This window comes from Eptatretus burgeri, chromosome 4 (assembly GCF_056783735.1).
Source record: "Eptatretus burgeri isolate ZD-2024b chromosome 4, Ebu_testis_v1, whole genome shotgun sequence".
NCBI classification, from domain to species: Eukaryota; Metazoa; Chordata; class Myxini; order Myxiniformes; family Myxinidae; genus Eptatretus; species Eptatretus burgeri.
The window spans coordinates 54321914-54344413 of NC_140964.1; the positions used below are offsets into that span (position 1 = coordinate 54321914).

Below are 22500 nucleotides of genomic sequence, written 5' to 3' on the forward strand. Positions count from 1 at the left end.
ATATTGCAGGTTTTCCCACTTACAAAGCACGTAGAGGTCTGTAATTTTTATCATAGGTACACTTCAACTGTGAAAGATGGAATCTAAAACAAAAATCCTGAAAACCACATTGTATGATTTTTAAATAATTAATTTGCATTTTATTGCATGAAATAAGTATTTGATACATCAGAAAAACAGAACTTAATATTTGGTACAGAAACCTTTGTTTGCAATTACAGAGATCAGACGTTTCCTATAGTTCTTAACCAGGTTTGCACAGACTGCAGCAGGGATTTTGGCCCATTCCTCCATACAGATCTTCTCCAGATCCTTCAGGTTTCGGGGCTGTTGCTGGGAAACACAGACTTTCAGCTCCCTCCAAAGATTTTCTATTGGGTTCAGCTCTGTAGACTAGCGAGGCCACTCCAGGACCTTGAGATGCTTCTTACGGAGCCACTCCTTAGTTGCCCTGGCTGTGTGTTTCGGGTCGTTGTCATGCTGGAAGACCCAGCCACGCCCCATCTTCAATGCTCTTGTTGAGCGAAGGAGGTTGTTGGCCAAGATCTCAATACATGGCCCCATCCATCCTCCCCTCAATACGGTGCAGTCGTCCTGTCCCCTTTGCAGAAAAGCATCCCCAAAGAATGATGTTTCCACCTCCATGCTTCACGGTTGGGATGGTGTTCTTGGGGTTGTACTCATCCGTCTTCTTCCTCCAAACATGGCGAGTGGAGTTTAAACCAAAAAGCTCTATTTTGGTCTCATCAGACCACATGACCTTCTCCCATTCCTCCTCTGGATCATCCAGATGGTCATTGGCAAACTTCAGACGGGCCTGGACGTGCGCTGGCTTGAGCAGAGGGACCTTGCGTGCGCTACAGGATTTTAATTCATGACGGCGTGGTGTGTTACTTATGGTTTTCTTTGATACTGTGGTCCCAGCTCTCTTCAGGTCATTAACCAGGTCCTGCCATGTAGTTCTGGGCTGATCCCTCATATCACCTTTCTCATGATCATTGAGGCTCCACGAGGTGAGATCTTGCATGGAGCCCCAGACCAAGGGAGATTGACTTTTATCTTGAACTTCTTCCATTTTCTATTAATTGCGCCAACAGTTGTTGCCTTCTCACCAAGCTGCTTGCCTATTGTCCTGTAGCCCATCCCAGCCTTGTGCAAGTCTACAATTTTGTCCCTGATGTCCTTGGACAGCTCTCTGGTCTTGCCCATTGTGGAGAGGTTGGAGTCTGATTGATTGAGTGTGGACAGCTGTCTTTTATGCAGATAACGAGTTCAAACAGGTGCAGTTAATACAGGTAATGAGTGGAGAATGGGAGGGCTTCTGAAAGACAAAACTAACAGCTCTGTGAGAGCCGGAATTCTTACTGGTTGGTTGGTGATCAAATACTTATTTCATGCAATAAAATGTAAATTAATTATTTAAAAATCATACAATGTGATTTTCAGGATTTTTGTTTTAGATTCCATCTTTCACAGTTGAAGTGTACCTATGATAAAAATTACAGAACTCTACGTGCTTTGTAAGTGGGAAAACCTGCAAAATCGGCAGTGTATCAAATACTTGTTCTCCCCACTGTACGTCCCAGAAAAATAATAACATGATCCTACCTGCCATTCCCACAGTGAGAGGGTGTACTAATTCTTTCAATTTGACAAAAATAAACTTAATTTGAAAGCTGCTCTTCTTATTCAATATATATTTAAACTTCTGAATGGTTTCTGTGTCGTAATTTGACTGGCATTGATGTAGCTGATTTTCGGTGTGATTTTTGATTTGTTCTTAGTTTGTAAAGTGCTTGTTTTTGCTTGCACTGCCCTCATGTAAACAGTGCGTTTATATATGCTCTGAAGGACATGTCTGGTCAAGGCATAGATCGGCTTGAGAAGACTGGGCGAGAGGCAACGTTGAAGGAGAAGAACGGAGATCGAGGTCAGACCGAGAAACAGGCGAAAGTTCCTCACATCTTGTCAAGAGGTTCGCCTGGCTTTGACATTTAGCCATTACTGTTACGATCGTGATCAGTTGTAGATCATACGTTGTAAATCGGTTAATACTTCAGGGTTCAATTTTAGGTTTCCTCTCGCAGAGAAAATCTCTGTGGTCCAGTGAAGTTTTGTTTTGTTGATCCGGTTGGCCAGTCAAAATAAGACATGATTTAACTATCTATGCTGTCATTAACAAAAGTGTATTTCCTTGCTGTGAATGCAGTTCTGTTGATGCTATGGATGTGTATGCCAATTCTATGGGGTTTTTATTTATTTTAATTACCTCCACCACCAAAGGTGGATGGTTATGTTTTCTGTCTGTCTGTCTGTCTCTGTATTTCTGTTCGGACAAAACTTGGTGACGAGGTTTGGTGTGTGACGAGGACGAATTGATTCGATTTTGGTGAAAATCCAGATCTAGATACGAGAAATTTTTTTTTGTTGTAAATTCTCAAGTAATTCTTCAACATTTAGAGATGGTGGCCAAAAACGATAAATCGCACGATATTTCAAAAAGTTGTGGATGTATTTTGACAAAACTTGGTGGATTTTATGATGACAAAAAAAAACGATGCAGGAAGTTGGTTTGATGATGAGAACAAGCCAATTAGATTTTGGTTCAGGTCCGGATGCAGATCTGGCCTCAGGAGACACCAAAACGTAAACTTCTTTAGCCTGGCGGAGGCACTCTACTGAGTGTCGTTTTATGAGATAGTTAATTAAATGTGGTACAAAGGACGATTAATTGGTGAAATGTTCAAATGTTCATTTCATTCATGGTCACACCTGAATTTTATTGTTACTGCCTGAAAGTGTGTATGTGCACACACACATTTGTGTTTTGAATTGTTTTATTTCTCCTCGTAACTTCCTCTATCGAAAGCAGAGGGAGGTTATGTTTTCACCCTACTCTTTCTGTTTGTTTGTTTGTTTGTCTGTGTGCAGGGTATGCCAAAAATTTTGGATGGCTTTGTCTGAAATTTTTGTGGGCATGTTGGGTGTGACAAGGAAAGTGATTCTTCACGATTGAGAGATGGGACCAAAAAATGATATATATGTAGCACGATATCTCAAAAAGTTATGGCCGGATTCAGACAAAAGTTGGTGGATCGGTTGGGTCTGTGACAGCGATGTATTGATTTGATTTTGCTGAAGATCCAAATCCGGATCTGGGTAAAGGTATGCGCTCTACACTGAGTGCACTCCCTTCCAGTTTTTTTCATGTTTTCTTTGTTTCATTGGGCTTCTTAGTCATCCTATCTTTAACCCTAATACTCTTGATGCAGTCTGTTGTGATTTAAAGGGTGTGATTGATTTTGGTCGACAAGGACTGATCAAAATGTTTCAGAACCTGCTTTCCATCATACGAGTCTATATATATGCATATATATGTATATATATATATATATATATATATATACATATATATATATATATATATATATATATATATATATATATATATATATATCTTCTTCTTCTTTCGGCTGCTCCCGTTAGGGGTCGCCACAGCGGATCATCCATATGATCCGCATAGTGATTTGGCACATGTTTTACACCGGATGCCCTTCCTGACGCAACCCTGGTCGCCTCTTGCGACACAGGGATCTGGTACACCTATTTTAACTGGGGTATACACCGGCCCAGTACACTGGTACTCATTTCGCCGACCTTGGAAAGATGACAGGCTGAGTCAACCCCCTGGTGTTTTAATTCAGTGGCCCAACGGGGCTTTAACTCAGGACCTTTTGGATCCCAAGCCATTGCCCTAACCACTGTGCCAACACCAGGCTCTCACACACACACACACACACACACACACACACACACACACACACACACACACACACACACACACACACACACACACACACACACACACACACACACACACACACACATACACATACACATACACATACACATACACATACACATACACATACACATACACATACACATACACATACACATACACATACACATACACATACACATACACATACACATACACATACACATACACATACACATACACATACACATAGACACACACACACACACACCGGGCGTAGTGGCGTGCGCCTGCAATCCGGCTACTCGGAGGCTTGGGTTGGAGGATCGCTTGAGGATGAGCTCTGCACTGGGCTCGAGAGGGTGTAGAGGGTGTAGGGTGTAGGGATGAGAGGGTGTAGGGCAGCCCGGAATCATGGCGAAACCCAATCCTTATCCCTGTGTCGTAAGAGGCGACCAGGGTTGCGTCAGGAAGGGCATCTGGCGTAAAACCTATGCCAAATTAGTATGCGGATCATAACGGATGATCCGCTGTGGCGACCCCTTACGGGAGCAGCCGAAAGACGAACAACAACATATACATACATATATATATATATATATATATATATATATATATATATATATATATATATATATATATATATATATATATATATATATATATATATATATATATATATATATATATATATATATATATATATATATATATATATATATATATATATATATATATATATATATATATATATATATATATATATATATATATATATGATGAAATTCAGGCTCATGGAAAAGGCAATGCATCAATAATGGGGTTGTGAGGCAAACAAGCAGGGGAATGAGCAACAAGGGAAAAATAGAATACAAGAACTCTAACATTGCCTCCATTGCATGTCACATGATTGGTAATAGATGGCAAATGTGCCACAAGCTAGTACTATTCAACCTGGCACTCCACGTTGGAGTTCTTCATCATCTGGAAGTAACAAAGTGGTGCATTTTCTTTTACAGTATTTTAAACTTCCAGCTCCAAGTGTTGTTGAAAATGTCACAGTTTGAACAATGTGGAAACATCAAGTGTTGCGCAAAAACTGAAAAATCTGCTGTAGACATGTCCCAGTTAACTGTAACCTATGGATTGGCTGCTCTGAGAAAGTCTTGCTTGCGAGTGGCATGTGATTTCACGAGAGGCTTGCATTCATTGTCGATGACGAACACAGTGGATGGCCATTCACAATTCACAATGAGTGCATATCCTTTCTTACCTCGCCAGCAGTGGCCACCACCATACAGATTTGAAAATGTTAGATGGCTGCGTGTATTGATCACAGGACATTATCAGATAAGGAATAGAAATGACAACATGCAGATAATTGAAAACTGATGTGGAAAACAACTCTACCATTTTGGAGTATATAATCACATCGGGTGATTATCTGGGTGTACCCGTACAACCATAGGCCCAATAGATGATTTCCAATCAGCCCCAACTAATGTGTGGAAGGAAGATGCTTGACAAGAGCAGCTTGCAGCAACTGTTCCAAAGCTCTTCATAAATGTTGCAAAAAATTATTGAACATTAAGGTGACTATTTTGAAGGTGATCAAACTAAATACTAACATATATGCATAAATAAGGGCTGGGACGAGGGCCGAGAGGTATGCGCACTCACCTCTAAGCTGCCTAGCATGGGTTTGAATGTCGGCCCAGCTATAAATTGTCATCCTGGTGTTTCGCAGGCAGGGTGATTCATTAATGTGAATGCAATTAGTTTGTTGGTTGACGTTTAAAATTCCACTGTGTCCTTCGCAAAGAGTCGGTGAGCTATCGCTGGCACTGTGTCCAAGCTACAAGTCCCTGCCCTAACTACTGCTCGGAAGGGAAGGGCAAACCATCCAGTTTAGTCCTTGTAAATAAACTGCTTCCGCAACACTGACGCTCTGTAAAAGAGTAATGGTACATCAGAATGCTAAATTGTTTTCATGTGAGAATGTGGGTCCTGGAACTTTTTGTGAGCATACGAGGGGTGAGACACTACCAATTGATTTCATTTGTGATTCTCAGCATCATGTGTGTTTTCACTTGCATTGCCGTTCATAGCATATAAGTCGTTATTTGGAACACAAATGAAAGTACAGATGGAGAAATGTGACCTCATATATTTAACCACATCATGAGGTACAACAATAGATCGAACAAAGAGAATGTATGTTGTTTTGTGGTTTCCTTCCAGATTCCAGCCAGGAATATACAGATTCAACTGGAATCGACCTCCATGAGTTCCTGGTTAACACACTGAAGAATAACCCACGGTGAGCGGAAGAATTGAAGTCTGTCTGACTAATTTTAACTTAAAATACGACTTTTTGAATGGAGTTCAAATAATCATGACTGAAAAGTTGAAAAAGATCTGCTCATTATTGAGTTTGTAGTTAAAGAAGTGTTTGAATTATCAAATTATTTTCATCATTCAACCAGTTTTGTTTGATGTGTTGCGGAACCGGGGTCGGGAGCGAAGACCACGAGGGGTGAACGACCTCAGGTTCCCACCAGACTCTCTGGAATTGCAGGCCATTGCACATGAATAACTTCATGACGCACCGGGTCGCTAATCTACCTTTGACACCAATAACTCGACCATGTGACTTAGGGTCCGCCATCTAATGAATACCTTTTACTTAAAGGTCACGTGATCTAGTTTCCGGGGGACACGACCTCGGTACGCACTTGCTCAAACCGGATCACCTTACCTGATCAGATGCAGTCAAGCGGGACTGCCAAGCATGCATCGGCTAGGAAACAGATCGTTGGGGAATAACATCCCGGCTGAACGAGGGTGCGAGCCATGCTGGACCAATGGAAGAAAACACGAAAACGAGTTGGGTACATTTCTGTACAAAGCATTTATTTACAATCAAGTGAGGAAAGGTATGTGGCACATTGAATGGGGTTTTATTTTCTGTTCAGCAGGAAATAGTAAGGAATTTGTGGGATGCGGCAAAAGACAAGCAATCTTACAAAAGCAGACACAGAGCCGAGTTATCCCGTTATATCTTCTACAATCTTGATTTATGCTAGGACAGGCACCAACGCACGCACGCACACACACACACACACACACACACACACACACACACACACACACACACACACACACACACACACACACACACACACACACACACACACACACACACACCTGAGGAAGATTAGATATAGCTTAGAGAAAAAGAAAGCAGGTGAGAGTAAACGACCTCTCAATACCTGATGCGGTCGGCAGACCAATGCAACCCAGAATGCTTAGGGAGAAGTAGGTGGAGGAAGACTGGTTGTGTCTTAGGTGTGGGAGTGGGAAGTGTGGTGTTGTGCAATGTGGGGGGGTGTGGTGTCGTGACAGAGGAAAATGGGATTGTGTCAGTGATGTTTTTTGTGCATCCAAAGAAGATGGGATGGAGGGGTGGATAGAGAGAGGAGAATAGATGTGTGAGGAGAAAGATCTCTAATCTATCTGTGTTCAGGGCTGTATGTGTAACGTGAACCGACGTGGGACGCTTCGCCTGAGCGTTCCCACCTCGTGATATGGCACGTTATCTCCTGCTTAATTACATTGCCGGATTGCCCTTCTCGCGACCCCTCCTCATTGCCCCTGGTCTTGCCATGGTCTGGTGACTGGATGAGGGTTGTATCAATTCCGGATGCTCACCCGGGAAGTCCCCGATGAGATGCGGTTGAGCGATTAACGTCTGTTGCGTGGTCGAGCATCGCACGGTGCCGATGACAATCCGAGTCGTGCGGTGCTCCTCAAAATAGAGTGGCGAATTGTAGTGATGCAGAGGCATGAAGGGGTGTGGGAATATTTTTTTCCATATGCGGGAGGCGTTTGTGGTCAAAGTGGTGAGGTCTGGTGAGCGAGGTGCGAAGTCAGGTGAAGTGCCGGTTGGGAATTGGTGCGCAGATTTTAAGGAAATGATGGTGCGCGATTCCCATGCGCAGATGGTATGGTGTGTTGTTGAGATGTGGTGGATCCGAGTCACGAGAGGCATCGTGGTGTGCGGATTATCAATTGCTTCTTGAATGGCGTTTGTGCTTGCATGCTTGTTTTTGTACTTCGGCTAAAAGGACAGGGTTTGGTTTAGTAAGTGCCTATGATTCATATTCTGATTCCTACCGTAACTACGAGACCTATGCAACGCACTTCGTCCCGTTAACCCACGAGACATTATGGCAGGACTAACTGCATGAAGACTAATGAAATAACTGCTTGGGGATCACTGTATTTGGGTGTCATTGCCTTAGAGGCATGTGGTTTTGCAGAACCGCAACAATATGCTGCACTCTTTTGGATATTATGACTAACATTTGTTGGCATAACACTGAACATAATCGTTGTTGACATGGCTTTGCTTTGTCGTTGCAAATTGGTATTTTGTTTGCAACCAGTTAATCTGCTTCAAGATTTTAACCCACACCTTCTGGGATTCCAGTCCTGGTGCTCACTGCTCATTGGGGAAGTCTGTCTCTGTTGATCATGGAGTATGTTTGTCAAAATAACTCAACTTGTCATACAAAGTTGAAAGGCAGAGCAACATCACATGCTTATCCACAGACAATAGTCGACCTTAAAAGACAAGACATTACTGTTTCCATATAAATTACTGTGACATTCCCTGAAGTTGCATTCAGTGCACAATTTTGATTGTATACTCATCATTCACCACACTCCTTGCTTGCCGATTATAAATAAAGCTCACCTCCAATCTTTTGATCCTTTTTAATCTTTCTATAGAACCTTTTTCTTTCTGCTGCCCACTCTTGCTCATCCCTTCAGTTCCTGAAAAAGTCAGCTCATCACACCAATAAAAAAATACCTGTTTCAGCCTCTAAAACTGCAAAATTATGGAAATAATAACAGGACTTCAACACAGTAGGAGCCCATTAGGTCCATCGTGCCTGTGTTTTGGTTGTTTGACCGTACTCTATCCTTTTTAAAATGCTGAACGTCAATTAAGGAAGCAGCACGTACCATTTTTAGTATTTGGTATGACTCGGCCTCGTTTCAATCTGCCGACCTCCCAGTGACTCGGCCTCGTTTCAATCTGCCGACCTCCCAGACTCAGAACGGATACTATTAACTATTATGCCACTGAGTCTGGTATGTTGGAGACCAGAGGGAGATAACAGGCTATTCAATGAAATGCTTAATTATACCCCCCCCCTCCCCGTTTTATGCCTACGCAGCCGAAGGATGGATGCAGTATGTTTTAGGGTGTCCACGCGTCTGTCTGTCATCGGGAGTGTTTTTTTGTTTTGTTGTTATCATGATTACTTGAGAACCACTGAGGAATTCGACCAAATTTGGCACAAGCACCGAATGTAATCAAAGATGAACTCGTTAGATTTTGGGTTCAAAATATCATTTCTCAAAGGTCAAAGGGTATTTGATCTTTAATTGCAAATCTTTCTTTTTTATCGGAATAACTTGTGAACCGCTGAAGGAATTTCAACCAAACTTGGCACAAGTATGGAATGCGATAGAAAGATGAACTGATTAACACGGTGGTGGAATGGTTTGGGAGGTTGGCTCTTAAAACCCTGGCCAAGTCGTAACAAAGACTGCAAAAATGTAAAAATATATTGTTTGCTGGGATAACTGAGCTCTTTAAAATGTGGATTGCTTTCCCACACTTTGGGCAGAATCTAATATTTGGACCCTCAATGTCTACTGTATGTGGTGCTTGCTTGACATTCAGCAATTAAGAGGACTAGTTGGTGCCTGTAAAAAAAAAAAAAAAAAAAATTCAAACCGCGAGCAACAAACAACAACCACACAGGCCGTTTCTTCGCTCTCGCGTGCCCGTACATGCGTGGTCCGGAAGTTCGCAGATTATTCGCAATTTAGTTTTAATGCCCAAATATTCAATTTGCGCCAGCGTATTTTGCCTTTTCGCAATGTCATCGCAAGGAAAAACAAAAAGAGAAGAGAAGAGAGAGAAAAAAATTACTTCCTGGTTCGGAGCACACCAGCTCGCTCTCATGTTACCGAAATTTATACACCGTTTCATATGAAAACAATCATAACTTGGGGCATAGTGTTTTCTCTATAAATGCGCATGAGAAATCGAGAAATTATTAGAATACACGAAGTCATCACTCTCCAGAAGTCCGTACGTTGTAACCCGTAATGAGGAACGTGGCTGAGCTTCCCTTCCCCCATCGGCCACACCCACGCAACAACGTGTCTTCATTGGTTTGGTAAATAAATGGCCGTAACTTGGGAAGCACTTGTCCGATTAATATCAAACCTTGAGAAGGCACATCCTCAGGTCCCCAGCAATATATCTGGCAAGTTTCAATTAGATCGGACCAGTGGTTGTCGAGAAACAGTGGTCAGACACACACACAGACACACACACACACACACACACACACACACACACACACACACACACACACACACACACACGCACACAGATTGCTGGAATTATAGATAGATGAGAACATGGATAATCTTAATACGTTTGCATCCATGGGATTGAAGAAATTCCGTCTGAGGAATTGCCCTTGTGAAATGTTGTGGTGTTGCGCTGGTACCCAGAGTGCACCAGGAAGTGCTGGAAGGCCCCAAGCCAAGGTATGTGCGTGCGTGCGTGCGTGCGTGTGTGTGTGTGTGTGTGTGTGTGTGTGTGTGTGTGTGTGTGTGTGTGTGTGTGTGTGCGTGCGTGCGTGCGTGCGTGCGTGCGTGCGTGCGTGCGTGCGTGCGTGCGTGCGTGCGTGCGTGCGTGAGTGCGTGTGTGCGTGTGTGCCACTACGAGCCTTTGATACTGTTATTTTTTCCAAAAAAATTCTGCAAGGCTCCCCAATCCTCCTATATTTCCTAGATTTTTTTTCCTTTATTTTTATTGGATCCGATTTTTTATTTTTAATCTTTAAAATTCCGATATTTCCTGTTTCATTGTTCATGTCTGCTCATTGTCTTCACAACTTGAACACAAACTAGATGCAGAAAAATTGACTTGTCGTTGTCTGTTTTGTAAAGAATATGATAGGAGAAGCTATTGTAATTTCCTGAACCAACGAATGGATTATCAATCGACAGTGAGATAACGCATCGTGGTAATCGACTCCGCAGAATTGGAACCGTTCCAGTCGTGTAATTGGCTCCAACATATCGGGTTTAATTCCCGGTTCTGACGGAGGGAATCGATTCCAACTGGGCAATCGATTCTTTTGTCCAAGCCTACCACCAACCTTCCCTGCCACTTACTCCCCCAATTTCTCCCTGACTCCCCCAAAAACCCGCCTACCACTCTCCACCATTCCCCATGGTACACCTGCCCCTTTCGTTCCACCACCCACCATTTCCCCCTTGCTTCCCCCCCTCCCCCACATCACTCTCCCGCCATTTCCCCCTTGCTCCCCCCTCCCCCACATCACTCACCCTCTCCCTCCATTCCTCAACCCTCCCCCCCCTCTTTCCATCGCTCATTGTAAAATCGATTGCATTTAGATGGGACTTGCTTACTTTGATCTTCTTTCCTTAAGTAAACATCCCTATTTGAAAACCAACACACATGGTGTTAAATATAACCTGCAGATAATAATTGTAAAATTAAGATACAAATGGCTAAAACAGTTGAGGGTGTGCATTTAGCTAACTCTATTTCGTTTTTTTATTGATTATATTTTATTTATTCAACAGATGATCGAGTTTCTTTTGTAAACTAAAGGAGATTTTTACCCAATATCCATTTATTTAATTTCAACGAAACGGGCCTGTATTTTCAGAATGTCATCATGATTGAGATAAATAAGTCAGATGCCATATTCAGTGTGATGTATGACGAGATAAATGCTCAAAATTTGAAGCAGCTTGAAGTGAAAGTGCGATACTGGTCTGAGAATCGAGAACAAGTTCTGGTCCAACATCTGAAGACGTATCTCTTGGGCCATACAATTGGCAAAGACCTATCCAAGAAGATCATCTCAGCCATAGATGAATACAACCAGTAGCTGAAGGACACAATCTTACCTGGAAGTGACATATCCAAATGCAGCACCACTGTATGGAGGATGTTCAACAAAGCTACACTTGATGTGGGAGGCCCTGGGCTCCTTGACCTAGGAACGTGTACTCTACATATAGTACATGATGCATTCACCAAAGGCCTAGCAGAATATGCTACAAATGTTCCAGAATTTGTGGTTGATGTCTTCTATTGGTTAAAAGGAGCTGCAGCAAGATCTGTTGACCTGCAAGAAGGACAGAGAAAATTTGGGGTGGCTGTAAAAAAAAGCCTTTGAAACGTGTTGAATGTAGGTGGCTGTCACTGGGACCAGCTGTGGAGCGCATTATTGAGTTTTGGCAATCCCCCTGAGTAATTCTTGGTTTACCTGCCGAAGTACCAACCAAAGGATCTGTCAAAATCCAGGTGCAAGAGAATCAAGGTGGAACTAGAGCGGTCAGAAATCAAAGTTCAGGTGCATTTTCTGAAGTTTCTTTCCTCTATGTATTCTGAGTTCTTGACCTTCTTCCAGTCCGAACAACCACTCATTCACATCCTGCACAATAAGCTTCATGAATTACTCAGCAAGCTGATCAGACGAGTGAAGAAGAGATTCTCTATTGATGTGGCCAAGGACCAACAACTGCTTAATGTATCCATTGTTGCTGACCAACTTGAGAGGGTGTCTATCAGGATTGGTGAAGACACACGGATGAGCATCGGTCAGATGAAAGCTTCGGATAACGAAAGAGCCTTCTTTGGAATCCGGAAATTCGATCAGCATCTACATACATTAGAAGTAGCCATTGTCCAACACAATCATGAAATATGCAAGATGTTTGCAACCCAAGAACTGTTCTACTGGATGGTTGTTTAGATCCATCAAAAGTCTGTCTCGGGAGCTGAAAAAGGGCATTGACAGTGACTGTGTTGCAGATGAGTGGAAAATCTATCAACTGGAAACCATACCAGTAGAGTAGTCTGGAAAAAAAATGGAGAAATAATTATAGAGAGGATTGACGAGTATTGGAGAAAGGTCTTCGGTCTGAAAGACTGTCTTGGCAAATGCAAATATCCCGTCCTGTGAAATCCGATGAAGATGGTGTTGTCTCTATCACAAGGAAAAAGTGATCTGGAAAAGGCCTTCTCCTTGAGTGGTAAAAGTGTTACCAAGGACAGAGTAAGCCTTAACGAGGCCTCAATTAATGGCCTTAAAGCAACCACAGACGGCATGAGAGTTTTTGGCAACCGTCCTGAAATGGTTCCAATCACCATATAATTTCTGTCATCGAGATGGTCTGCACACATGCACTGCATGCAAAGATTGGAGGAAGAATGCAAAAGCAGGGAAGAAGAAAAGAGAAAAGAGAGTAGTCGTGAGAGAGATGAACGAGAAAAGGCGCAAACTCTTGCCAGGGAGGCGGTGGCAGAACTTTCACATAACAATGAAGATCTATAGAAGACTGAGGAGTCTGTTGCTCAGAAGATATTCAACAGATGTCATTAGTGGTGAGTACCAGTCTTATTGACCAAGTAAACAAGAAACTGAAGAAAGCTTTGAATGAGGGAGATTTTAAAGAAACGACTGTAGCTCAAGCTGTGCTCGAATTAGCAGAGAAGAGAATGGAAGAGTCTCAGACACAGTTGTTAAAAACCAGAGAAGATCAGAGGAAAGTTGAAAAGAAGATGCTGTTCATGATCCAATCTATGGTTGTTGCAAAGAATATGAAGAATAAGAAGAAGAAGACGAAGAAGAACAAGTCATCAGAGTCAGACTGGAATTCCCAAAGGCTTTTATAATTGTGTATACGGTATTGTGATTGGAGTACTTGTGTAAAGTCATGGATCTGGCTGTCATATCTTTTATATTCATTGTAGTTTTGTATCTGTACACCAGTCGCAGGTCGTTGAAATCATCAGCAACTCTGGAACCGGGTTATGCATGAAATATTTATCTGGCAAACCATTGTTCGGATTGCATCTGCACTGTTGATCCTGATTGTATTTGTATCATTTGTATAAATGTTGCACCACGGTTATACACACAATGACATGATGGACATAATTCAGTGCCCTCCTGACCCCTCTTTTCCAAAGAATGTTGGTTTTCATTAGGTTATTCTTGCTGGGAATCAAACTCAGGCAAGATGGAAAACTCTATTATAATACCAAGCTTTCACACTAAAAACTCGGCTCGCCATCACACGATCCCTATGAAATTGCTGTGGCACTTAGCGGACATGCCGACAATGTTTGGGAAGTCTTGGCGTTCCATAGTACCGCTTGCATTTTGCACAATGCGTATTTTTGTCATTCCCCGTGTACGGTGTCATCTGCTATCCCGTGCATGTGCACGGGTATCGCTAGTGATGCTTGATTTCTGATCCCAGTCAGTTGTACAATCCAGAAAGCTTGTAAACACCTTGATCTATAGCAATATTGAGAATGTGGGGTTTTTTTTGGAACAAGCGATGTTTTTTTTTTTTTGATCACAGCAATAAGCAGATGTTTATTACCTCTGCCACCATAGGTGGACAGAGGTTATGTTTTCACTCCTGTTTGTCTGTCTGTCTGTCTGTCTGTCTGTCTATCTATTTGTCTTACTTTGTCTGTGAGCAGGATATCTCAAAATGTTTTGGATGGATTTGGATGAAACTTGTTGGCAGGTTGGGTGTGTGAGACAAGGACGAATTGATTGGATTTTGGTGAAGATCAGGATCTGGATACTATAATTTTATTAAGTGATTCTTCCCCATTGAGAGATGCAGCCAAAAACAATATACATGTAGTACGATGTCTCAACAAGTTGTGGACAGCTTATGACAAAACTAGGTGGATGAGTTGATTAGGTGACATTAAGAAGCCGATTCGATTTTGGTTCAGGTCCGGATGCAGATCCAACCTATCAGTGGGGTACAAAACATAAACTGTTTAGTTTGGCGGAGTTATGCATTCGATCGAGTGCCGTTATAGTTAATTTTGTTTTGGCTGCCAAAGAAGGTGATGTTAATTGGAGTACTCTCGGAGAGGTGCTTCTGTTTGGCAATTTTTTTTTTTTTCGAATCGCCATATTGTTTGCTTTCATGTTTATTTCATTTGGTGACAGAGACAGAATGATGCTACTGAAGATGGAGCAAGAACTCATTGAGTTTCTTCATGACAACAAGTAAGCTTCTGCATCTTAATCTTGTAATCAATGTAATATTTGATTTGTAGATTTGAAATTATCAGCAGAAATTGACCTTACACACCAAAATGGTTGGGAACTATCTTGATATGTGGCCAAGTGAGCATAAGCATCACATGAAAGACAGAGCCTGTCCCAATAATGCATTTTTTTCTCCCATTTTCAGGTTGCACTACAAGAAATTCCCCCCGATGACATCATATCACCGCATGCTCGTGCATCGCGTCGCTGCATATTTTGGCATGGACCACAATGTAGACCAGACGGGGAAGGCAGTTGTGGTCAATCGCACGCAAAGTACTCGAATGTGAGTAATTTTAGGGATTCTTTTAGAAAATGGACAGGAAGATGTTTGAATAGGATGAGATGATGATTGGATTGCCAGTTTCAGGATGCTGTTGTTACATTTCATCATTTCTACAAGAAAAATTTAAATGGCTGTTTTTTTTTTTGTGCAGTCCAGAACAGAGGTTTTCTGAGCATTTCAAAGAAGAAGGACGGATGGAGGAGTCTCAGAAAAGGTTCATCCTCAAAAGGGACAATGCTAGCATGGATCGAGATGATTTTCAGGTACATATGTAAACTACTGGAATAGAGCAACTATTGGGGATACCTTTTTGTGGTGGTTGCACCTCCCAACGCAAGAAGGGGGCCAAATCTTCCCCACTCTTCCCTACTGCCAAGATTCATCGGAGCAGCACGGTCAGATGCCGATTGACCATCTGATCGACTATCGATCGACCCCATGGACCGGCCCACTCCCTCTCATCTTCCAAACGAACACCTCACACATAAACAATCAAACACCACACTCACTCATGCATCACATATTCAAAATGAACATTTCATTATTTTTGTTTCTTCTTTGAGGTATGACCTCCCTCTGACAGTCGTCCCCTTTCTCCTCATTCCAGCCAGAGACTTAGAAACCAACCCGGGACACCGACCACCTCAATTCCAGAAATGCACATGAAACCTTAAAATCCTCCAATACAATACCAACACAGACAGCTTCGTCAGCAAGGCCATACAACTTCAACAGTTCATTCTCACAACGTTCATATAGCCATCATACAAGAAACCAAAGAAAACGAGAAAAACAAAACACCGATCATCCCCAACTATCCACTTATACGCACACAGACCGAACGCCAGAGGTGGAAGCCTCACCACATACATTTACAATTCAATTTGATGCTCAGATATCACACAAGACACAAAAACACTTGTACCACCAGACAACACACTTGAACATCAAGCTTTCAAAATTAAAACTGGTAACAAAGCACACACGAACATCATAAACATTTACATACCACCAAACACACCCCCACTGTACCAACCAAATACTCACCACAATTACAGAACTTTTGCTCCCTCCCAAACACCATCATTGGAGGGGACTTCAATGCCAAAGCCACAGCCTGGTGCACCCATCACCAACCAAGCACTAAATGCCAAATAATTGCCACAAACTGCATTCCTTGTTTATAGTGAATGATCCAAACGAACACACACACACACACACACACACACACACACACACACACACACACACACACACACACACACACACACACACACACACACACACACACACACACACACACCACATCAAGCTAGTTACAGTAACTCATCACCAAATGTCACATTCTATTCTTTCTCACTTTGTACAACAACTCCGTTCAGATCGCCTACCTGTCATCATTGCCATAAACACAGCTCTAGACCTCAACACAAACAAAAACAAAATATTCACCAATTTCAAAAAAAACTGATGTGGGATAACTTTTTGCATGACACTGAGCAAGAATTTCAACAATAACATCACCACCAACGTTGACATCCACATCAAGCGGTTCAATATGATTATCACTACTGCAGCTACTGAATACATTCCAAAAGGCAATATCAAAAAATACAACCTCAACTACACGCCAGAAATCGCACACCTCATCGAATGAGACAACTTAAAACACAGCACACGAATACCCAAAGCACCAGATATGGCAGAAAGGATTCAAACACTAAACACAGAAATCAACAACAAAATAATAGTGTTTAAAAATGCGAAACTGGTACTCCTTTCTATGCACACGAGACTACTCAACCAATACCAAACACTTTTACAAAACCATAAACAGAATCACTAACTCCAACAATGGCAAAACACCCTCACATGCAGTCTTAACTCCCACAGACATACCATCAGAGAAACAACAAGCTATCATCCTCACAGATCATTACGCAAACCCAAGTCAAATTGGATCCAGAAAAGAGGAAAGAATGATTTCAAGACGCAAACTAAGCTGCAAACGCGACACCACCATCATGCCATTCACTCCCGCACAAACAACAAAATCATCGAAAACTCACAGGCTTCCGGCCCTGACAACATCTCCAATTTACATTTAAAACACCTGGGACCACACGGCATATCAACCCTTGCAAGTATAAGCAATTTGGCCTACCAACACTCAAGAATTCTCCAAATTTGGAAACGAGGTAAAATCATTACCCTCCTCAAACCAAACAAAGAACCTACCAAAGCAGCCTCCTACAGACCAATCGCATTACTTTGCACACCCTTCAAAGTTACAGAATGCCTAATACACTCACAAACCCTCGCATCCTTCTCTCACTCACTCAACACTGAGTCAGACCAATCCACTCCAATACCACTCTCCTCACAAACCTCACACAAAACACCTTTGTTGGCTTCAACAATATAGTGGGGCAACTTAGCATAACAATTGTGCATTTTGTAAGGAAAGCACCAAATTTGGCACACTAGTAGCCTATCATATTATGAACAGATTTGGATATTGGGCCATCTCAAATTCAGCTGAGGATGGCTGTGGCAGCCATTTTCCACTGCCATCAAAAATTTGTGCTAGTTTTTGTTTGTCCAGTGCCATTCCAAGAACCATTGTAACATTGTTGGTTTTTAAGAATTTATTCGAATGTATTGAAACAGTTTGGCCAATCTTGAACTTCCTGACTTGCAGCTATGGCAGCTGTCTGAAAAATGGTACTTTGAGCCTGAAGGCAGCATTTTTGATACTGAATGACCTTTATCTTCCATCTTTTGACAATTGTTGCGCTGTCATCTTTCGATGCAGAGCCAGGGCTATGACACTTTCTATTGTGGCATTTCATTCACTGCACGATGTGAGGACTTGGGGCTTTTCCTCTGGATGTGAAATCATCAGATTATGAAGAATGTTGTTGTTGATGAGAATGATGGTTGGGTGAAAAATAGATGAGGTGGATTGGGGAGCTGAGGCCAATGTGGAGCTGCTGCTGTTGTAATGAAAAAATCCTTATTTCCCACCTATCTTCCTCCACCTTGCACCATCTTTGCTCTACTTTTCTTTCTTTTTTTTGGTATGGAGTCCAGGCTCATGGAAGAGCTAGAACACAGAACAGATCAGGAAGCAGCAGGACAAAAGGAACAGCAGAAAGAGAAAAGGGTGAAATGCCAACAGCAGGGCCGGGAGAGAAAATAGACGGAGATGGACAAATAAGGGTAATGATGAGAGTTGGGGGAGAATGCAGGGGGTGAATAGTATGGATACAGAAGAAAACTCTCAGGAAGAAAAAAACTGAACAGTCGGATTGGGGGTGGTGGGGGAGGGTTGGTGGTTTAACGGGTGCAGAAAATATAATTGTTTTTGATGGAGGAGGATCTGAGATGGTGGTGAGTTACTTGAAACATTGTTCATGTCCTTACCTGTGTTTTGCTGTGGCAGCAGTCCAATAAGCAGCTTTAATGCATCACATTTGCTGCTCCTGTCCTTATTATTTGTTTTGCTTTTATTCTGGTATACGTTCTCACTTATCAGCAATTTTTTTTTCCTCTAAATGAATATCATGACTTTAAGTGGTTGTATGAACGGATACATAGAAATTGGAAGAGGTGTTTTAAATGTGTGCAAAAATAGAATGAGACGTTTCATGAATACTTCAAATACGATTGAATTTTCTGACTCGATTGAGTTGGCTGTTCATATGTATTTACAGCACAATCGCATGAGGCCATTGCAGCAGGAGCGTAGAAGCAAGTCATTTGAGGAACGAGCAGAGGAATATCACCGTGTACGTGAGCGCATATTTGCACAGAATGTGAGTAGACCCTTTGCTTCAAATATAAAATAAAAAACCCCCCAAAAAACTTTCGCTCAGAGACTATCCTATTCTGCGTTCTACATGTACTTCCTGGACATCTCTCCTTTTCCTTTATCATTTTCTCATTGTCTTCATTGAAGAAAACGCTTCTTTCTTCCTTTTTTTTTGAAAGCTTTTGAAACATATTAAAATGGTTCAATTCCCTTTCCTCTCTGGCATCAGCACGCCACATATTTATTCTTCATTACCATCCATTATTCATATTCTTCTTCACGAGGCATATTTTGCAAACTTGTCTCACTGAAGCGCTTTATCTGTCACCTGTCCTCCTGTTCCTACAGCATGACCTTTATCTGTACCTTCAACAACAACTCATTCCACCAATCCCATTATCTTTATCTGAGAATATGAGATATTGGTATCTTAAGAAATCCTATTCCGCGTCAATAGCAAGTGCCAACAATCCACCGCACTCACCAACCCCCCTCCCACCCCCCCGTTCCAATTAATCCTAATTTTATAAATTGCACAATTTTTGCACAAAAAAGTAAGTCATTAAAAGGCATTATGACTCACATTTGATTAATAGTCCCTAAATTCCATGCTGCACCTATAAGTGGTTTGAATAATGAGAATAATTATAATGGATGTGGTGAAAAGAAATTCGAAAAGTTGAGTACCATAAAAAGGTAAGTTATGAATTTGGCATTAAACTTTAATCTGCAGAGAAGGAATGCATGAAAACAGGAAATTTCTGGAAACTTCTGCATATGGAATCATGATAATGGCGTCATGAATTGCAGCAGTCATTTGTAGTGACTTACATTTGTGTTAAATGCCAGGCTAAACTCGTGTTTAGCAGTTTTTGGGGCATGGAAGATCTATTAATCACTCATATAAGCATGTAAAGTAAAAAAAAGTCAGATTGAATTACTTGTAGGTAATTTCTTACAGTGACCTATGACTCATAGACAAGCTTGTACATTTATAATGACATGCATGATGAGGACATTAGGACATATAATTGCACTTTTCCATTTAATCACAAGAACATTCTCATTAGTAAACAAGAAAAAGAGCAATCAGAGATTGCAAACTCTTGCCAGAACTTCTTTTGAGTGGTGTATTTTTATATATTTTCAGGTAAGTCCAATATGGCTGCCAAACCATGTGACTTATGACATCATATGTGTGACTCTTTTGTTCCTCATGGATAGGCGGTCATATGTGGAAAGTTTCACCTCGATCTTTTCGGCCATTTCAGAGAAGATTTTTGATGGTTTAGAAAAACGAAAAACAATATGCCTATTGAATCACGTGACTGATGACATCATCAAAAAAATTTGGTGGACCATTTTATCCCGAGATGACCCTCAAATTTTTTTATACTGATTGTATGAAGTGTTCTACATATGCAATTATGATGTCATAACGAAGGCAAGCACCTATAATGTCATAAAAAAAATACCACACACTCCCCATGAGGAGTGCTTGCTATGTGCCACTTGTGCACCCATGGCTTGGGGAACACTTGTGTGAAGTTTCCCCTCAATTTGTCCAGCCATTCTGGAGAGTATTTTTGTAGGTTTTAGGGTAAATCCAATATGGCTGTCAAACCATGTGACCAATGACATCATGTGTGAACCTTTTGTTCCTCATGGACAGGTGGTCATTTGCGTAAAGTTTTGCCTCGATCTATTCAGGAACTTCAGAAAAGAAGATTTTTGATGTTTTTTTTTTAACAATATGGCTGCTGAAGCACGTGACTGATGACGTCATTAATTTTTTTTTCTGTGGACTATTTTATCCCGAGATGACCCTCAAAAATGTTCATACTGATCGGATGTGGCGTTCTTCATATGCATTTATGATTTCATAATGAGGGCACCTATGATGTCATAAAAGAATCATTCATTTCCCATGAGGAGTACTTGCTATGTGCCAAGTTTCAATTTTTTCCTTCGTGCGGTTTGAGATAAAGAGGTCCAAAGTTTTTCTGTTTTTCCAATATGGCTACCACACCACGTGACCTATAACGTCATAATTATCGTTGAAATATTCTGCATGAGTCGTTGCAGAAGTGTTGAAATTTTGTCTCGATCTGACAAGCGGAGGCGGAGAAAAGCATGAAAGTTCTGTGCGGACAAACAAACAAACAAACAAACAAACAAACGGACCCAAATGCAATACCCTCTCCGAATCCTTCGGCGAGGGTAACAATGGACAAATCAATATTGTTTGTTGGAAGGTGGTAGGGGATTCAGAGCTAAGTTGTCATAAGAATAGCATTGTCTGTGTGATTCGCGTCGTGTTTATTTACTCTTGCAAACAGGGAAAATGTCAGAGTAAGTTGTTGTCTTAAAGTGACGCTGAGTAGGCAGTATATATTATTTTAGACAGTATAGCTTGGGAAAGGACTGAAAAAAAAAAAAAAAATTTTGGGCGACGTTGTGTGAGGACTTGGCCACAAAGGCACACAGAAAGCACATTACGCTTTAAAAGGAGACAGAATGAATTGTTTGGCCAGTGGACTGTCAGCCATGGCAGTGAGATGGGCTGCAGAGCCCTGTGGAGGGGCATAAGTCTCTCTCTCTCTCTCTCTCTCTATCTCTATCTCTATCTCTATCTCTATCTCTATCTCTATCTCTCGATCTCTCGATCTCTCGATCTCTCGATCTCTCGATCTCTCTCTATCTCTATCTCTATCTCTATCTCTATCTCTATCTCTCTCTCTCTCTCTCTCTCTATCTCTATCTCTATCTCTATCTCTATCTCTATCTCTATCTCTCGATCTCTCGATCTCTCGATCTCTCGATCTCTCGATCTCTCGATCTCTCGATCTCTCGATCTCTCGATCTCTCGATCTCTCGATCTCTCGATCTCTCGATCTCTCGATCTCTCGATCTCTCGATCTCTCGATCTCTCGATCTCTCGATCTCTCGATCTCTCGATCTCTCGATCTCTCGATCTCTCGATCTCTCGATCTCTCGATCTCTCGATCTCTCGATCTCTCGATCTCTCGATCTCTCTCTCCCGATCTCTCTCTCCCGATCTCTCTCTCCCGATCTCTCTCTCCCGATCTCTCTCTCCCGATCTCTCTCTCCCCCGATCTCTCTCTCCCCCGATCTCTCTCTCCCCCGATCTCTCTCTCCCGATCTCTCTCTCCCGATCTCTCTCTCCCGATCTCTCTCTCCCGATCTCTCTCTCCCGATCTCTCTCTCCCGATCTCTCTCTCCCGATCTCTCTCTCCCGATCTCTCTCTCTCCCGATCTCTCTCTCCCTATCTCTCTCTCTCCCCATCTCTCTCTCTCCCGATCTCTCTCTCCCGATCTCTCTCTCTCCCGATCTCTCTCTCTCCCGATCTCTCTCTCTCCCGATCTCTCTCTCTCCCGA

The 22500-nt window shown here is 42.0% G+C and overlaps 1 protein-coding gene and 1 pseudogene across 7 annotated transcripts in view; both read left to right on the forward strand.

Moving 5' to 3' along the window:
• LOC147028081 (cAMP-regulated phosphoprotein 21-like) overlaps positions 1-22500 on the forward strand; it is a 135833-nt gene that overhangs the window by 22614 nt on the left and 90719 nt on the right. For 5 of the 7 annotated variants that reach the window (XM_085878111.1, XM_085878112.1, XM_085878106.1 and 2 more), the window contains exons 2-7: positions 1852-1975; positions 6023-6101; positions 14899-14958; positions 15146-15286; positions 15438-15549; positions 19003-19104. In XM_085878111.1, coding sequence (XP_085734237.1) covers positions 1852-1975; positions 6023-6101; positions 14899-14958; positions 15146-15286; positions 15438-15549; positions 19003-19104 — 618 coding nt within the window. Of the gene's footprint in view, positions 1-1829; positions 1976-6022; positions 6102-14898; positions 14959-15145; positions 15287-15437; positions 15550-19002; positions 19105-22500 lie in introns of all 7 variants that reach the window. The other 2 variants (XM_085878108.1, XM_085878110.1) reach the window with 2 other exon arrangements.
• LOC147028082 (uncharacterized) lies at positions 6635-14890 on the forward strand (annotated as a pseudogene).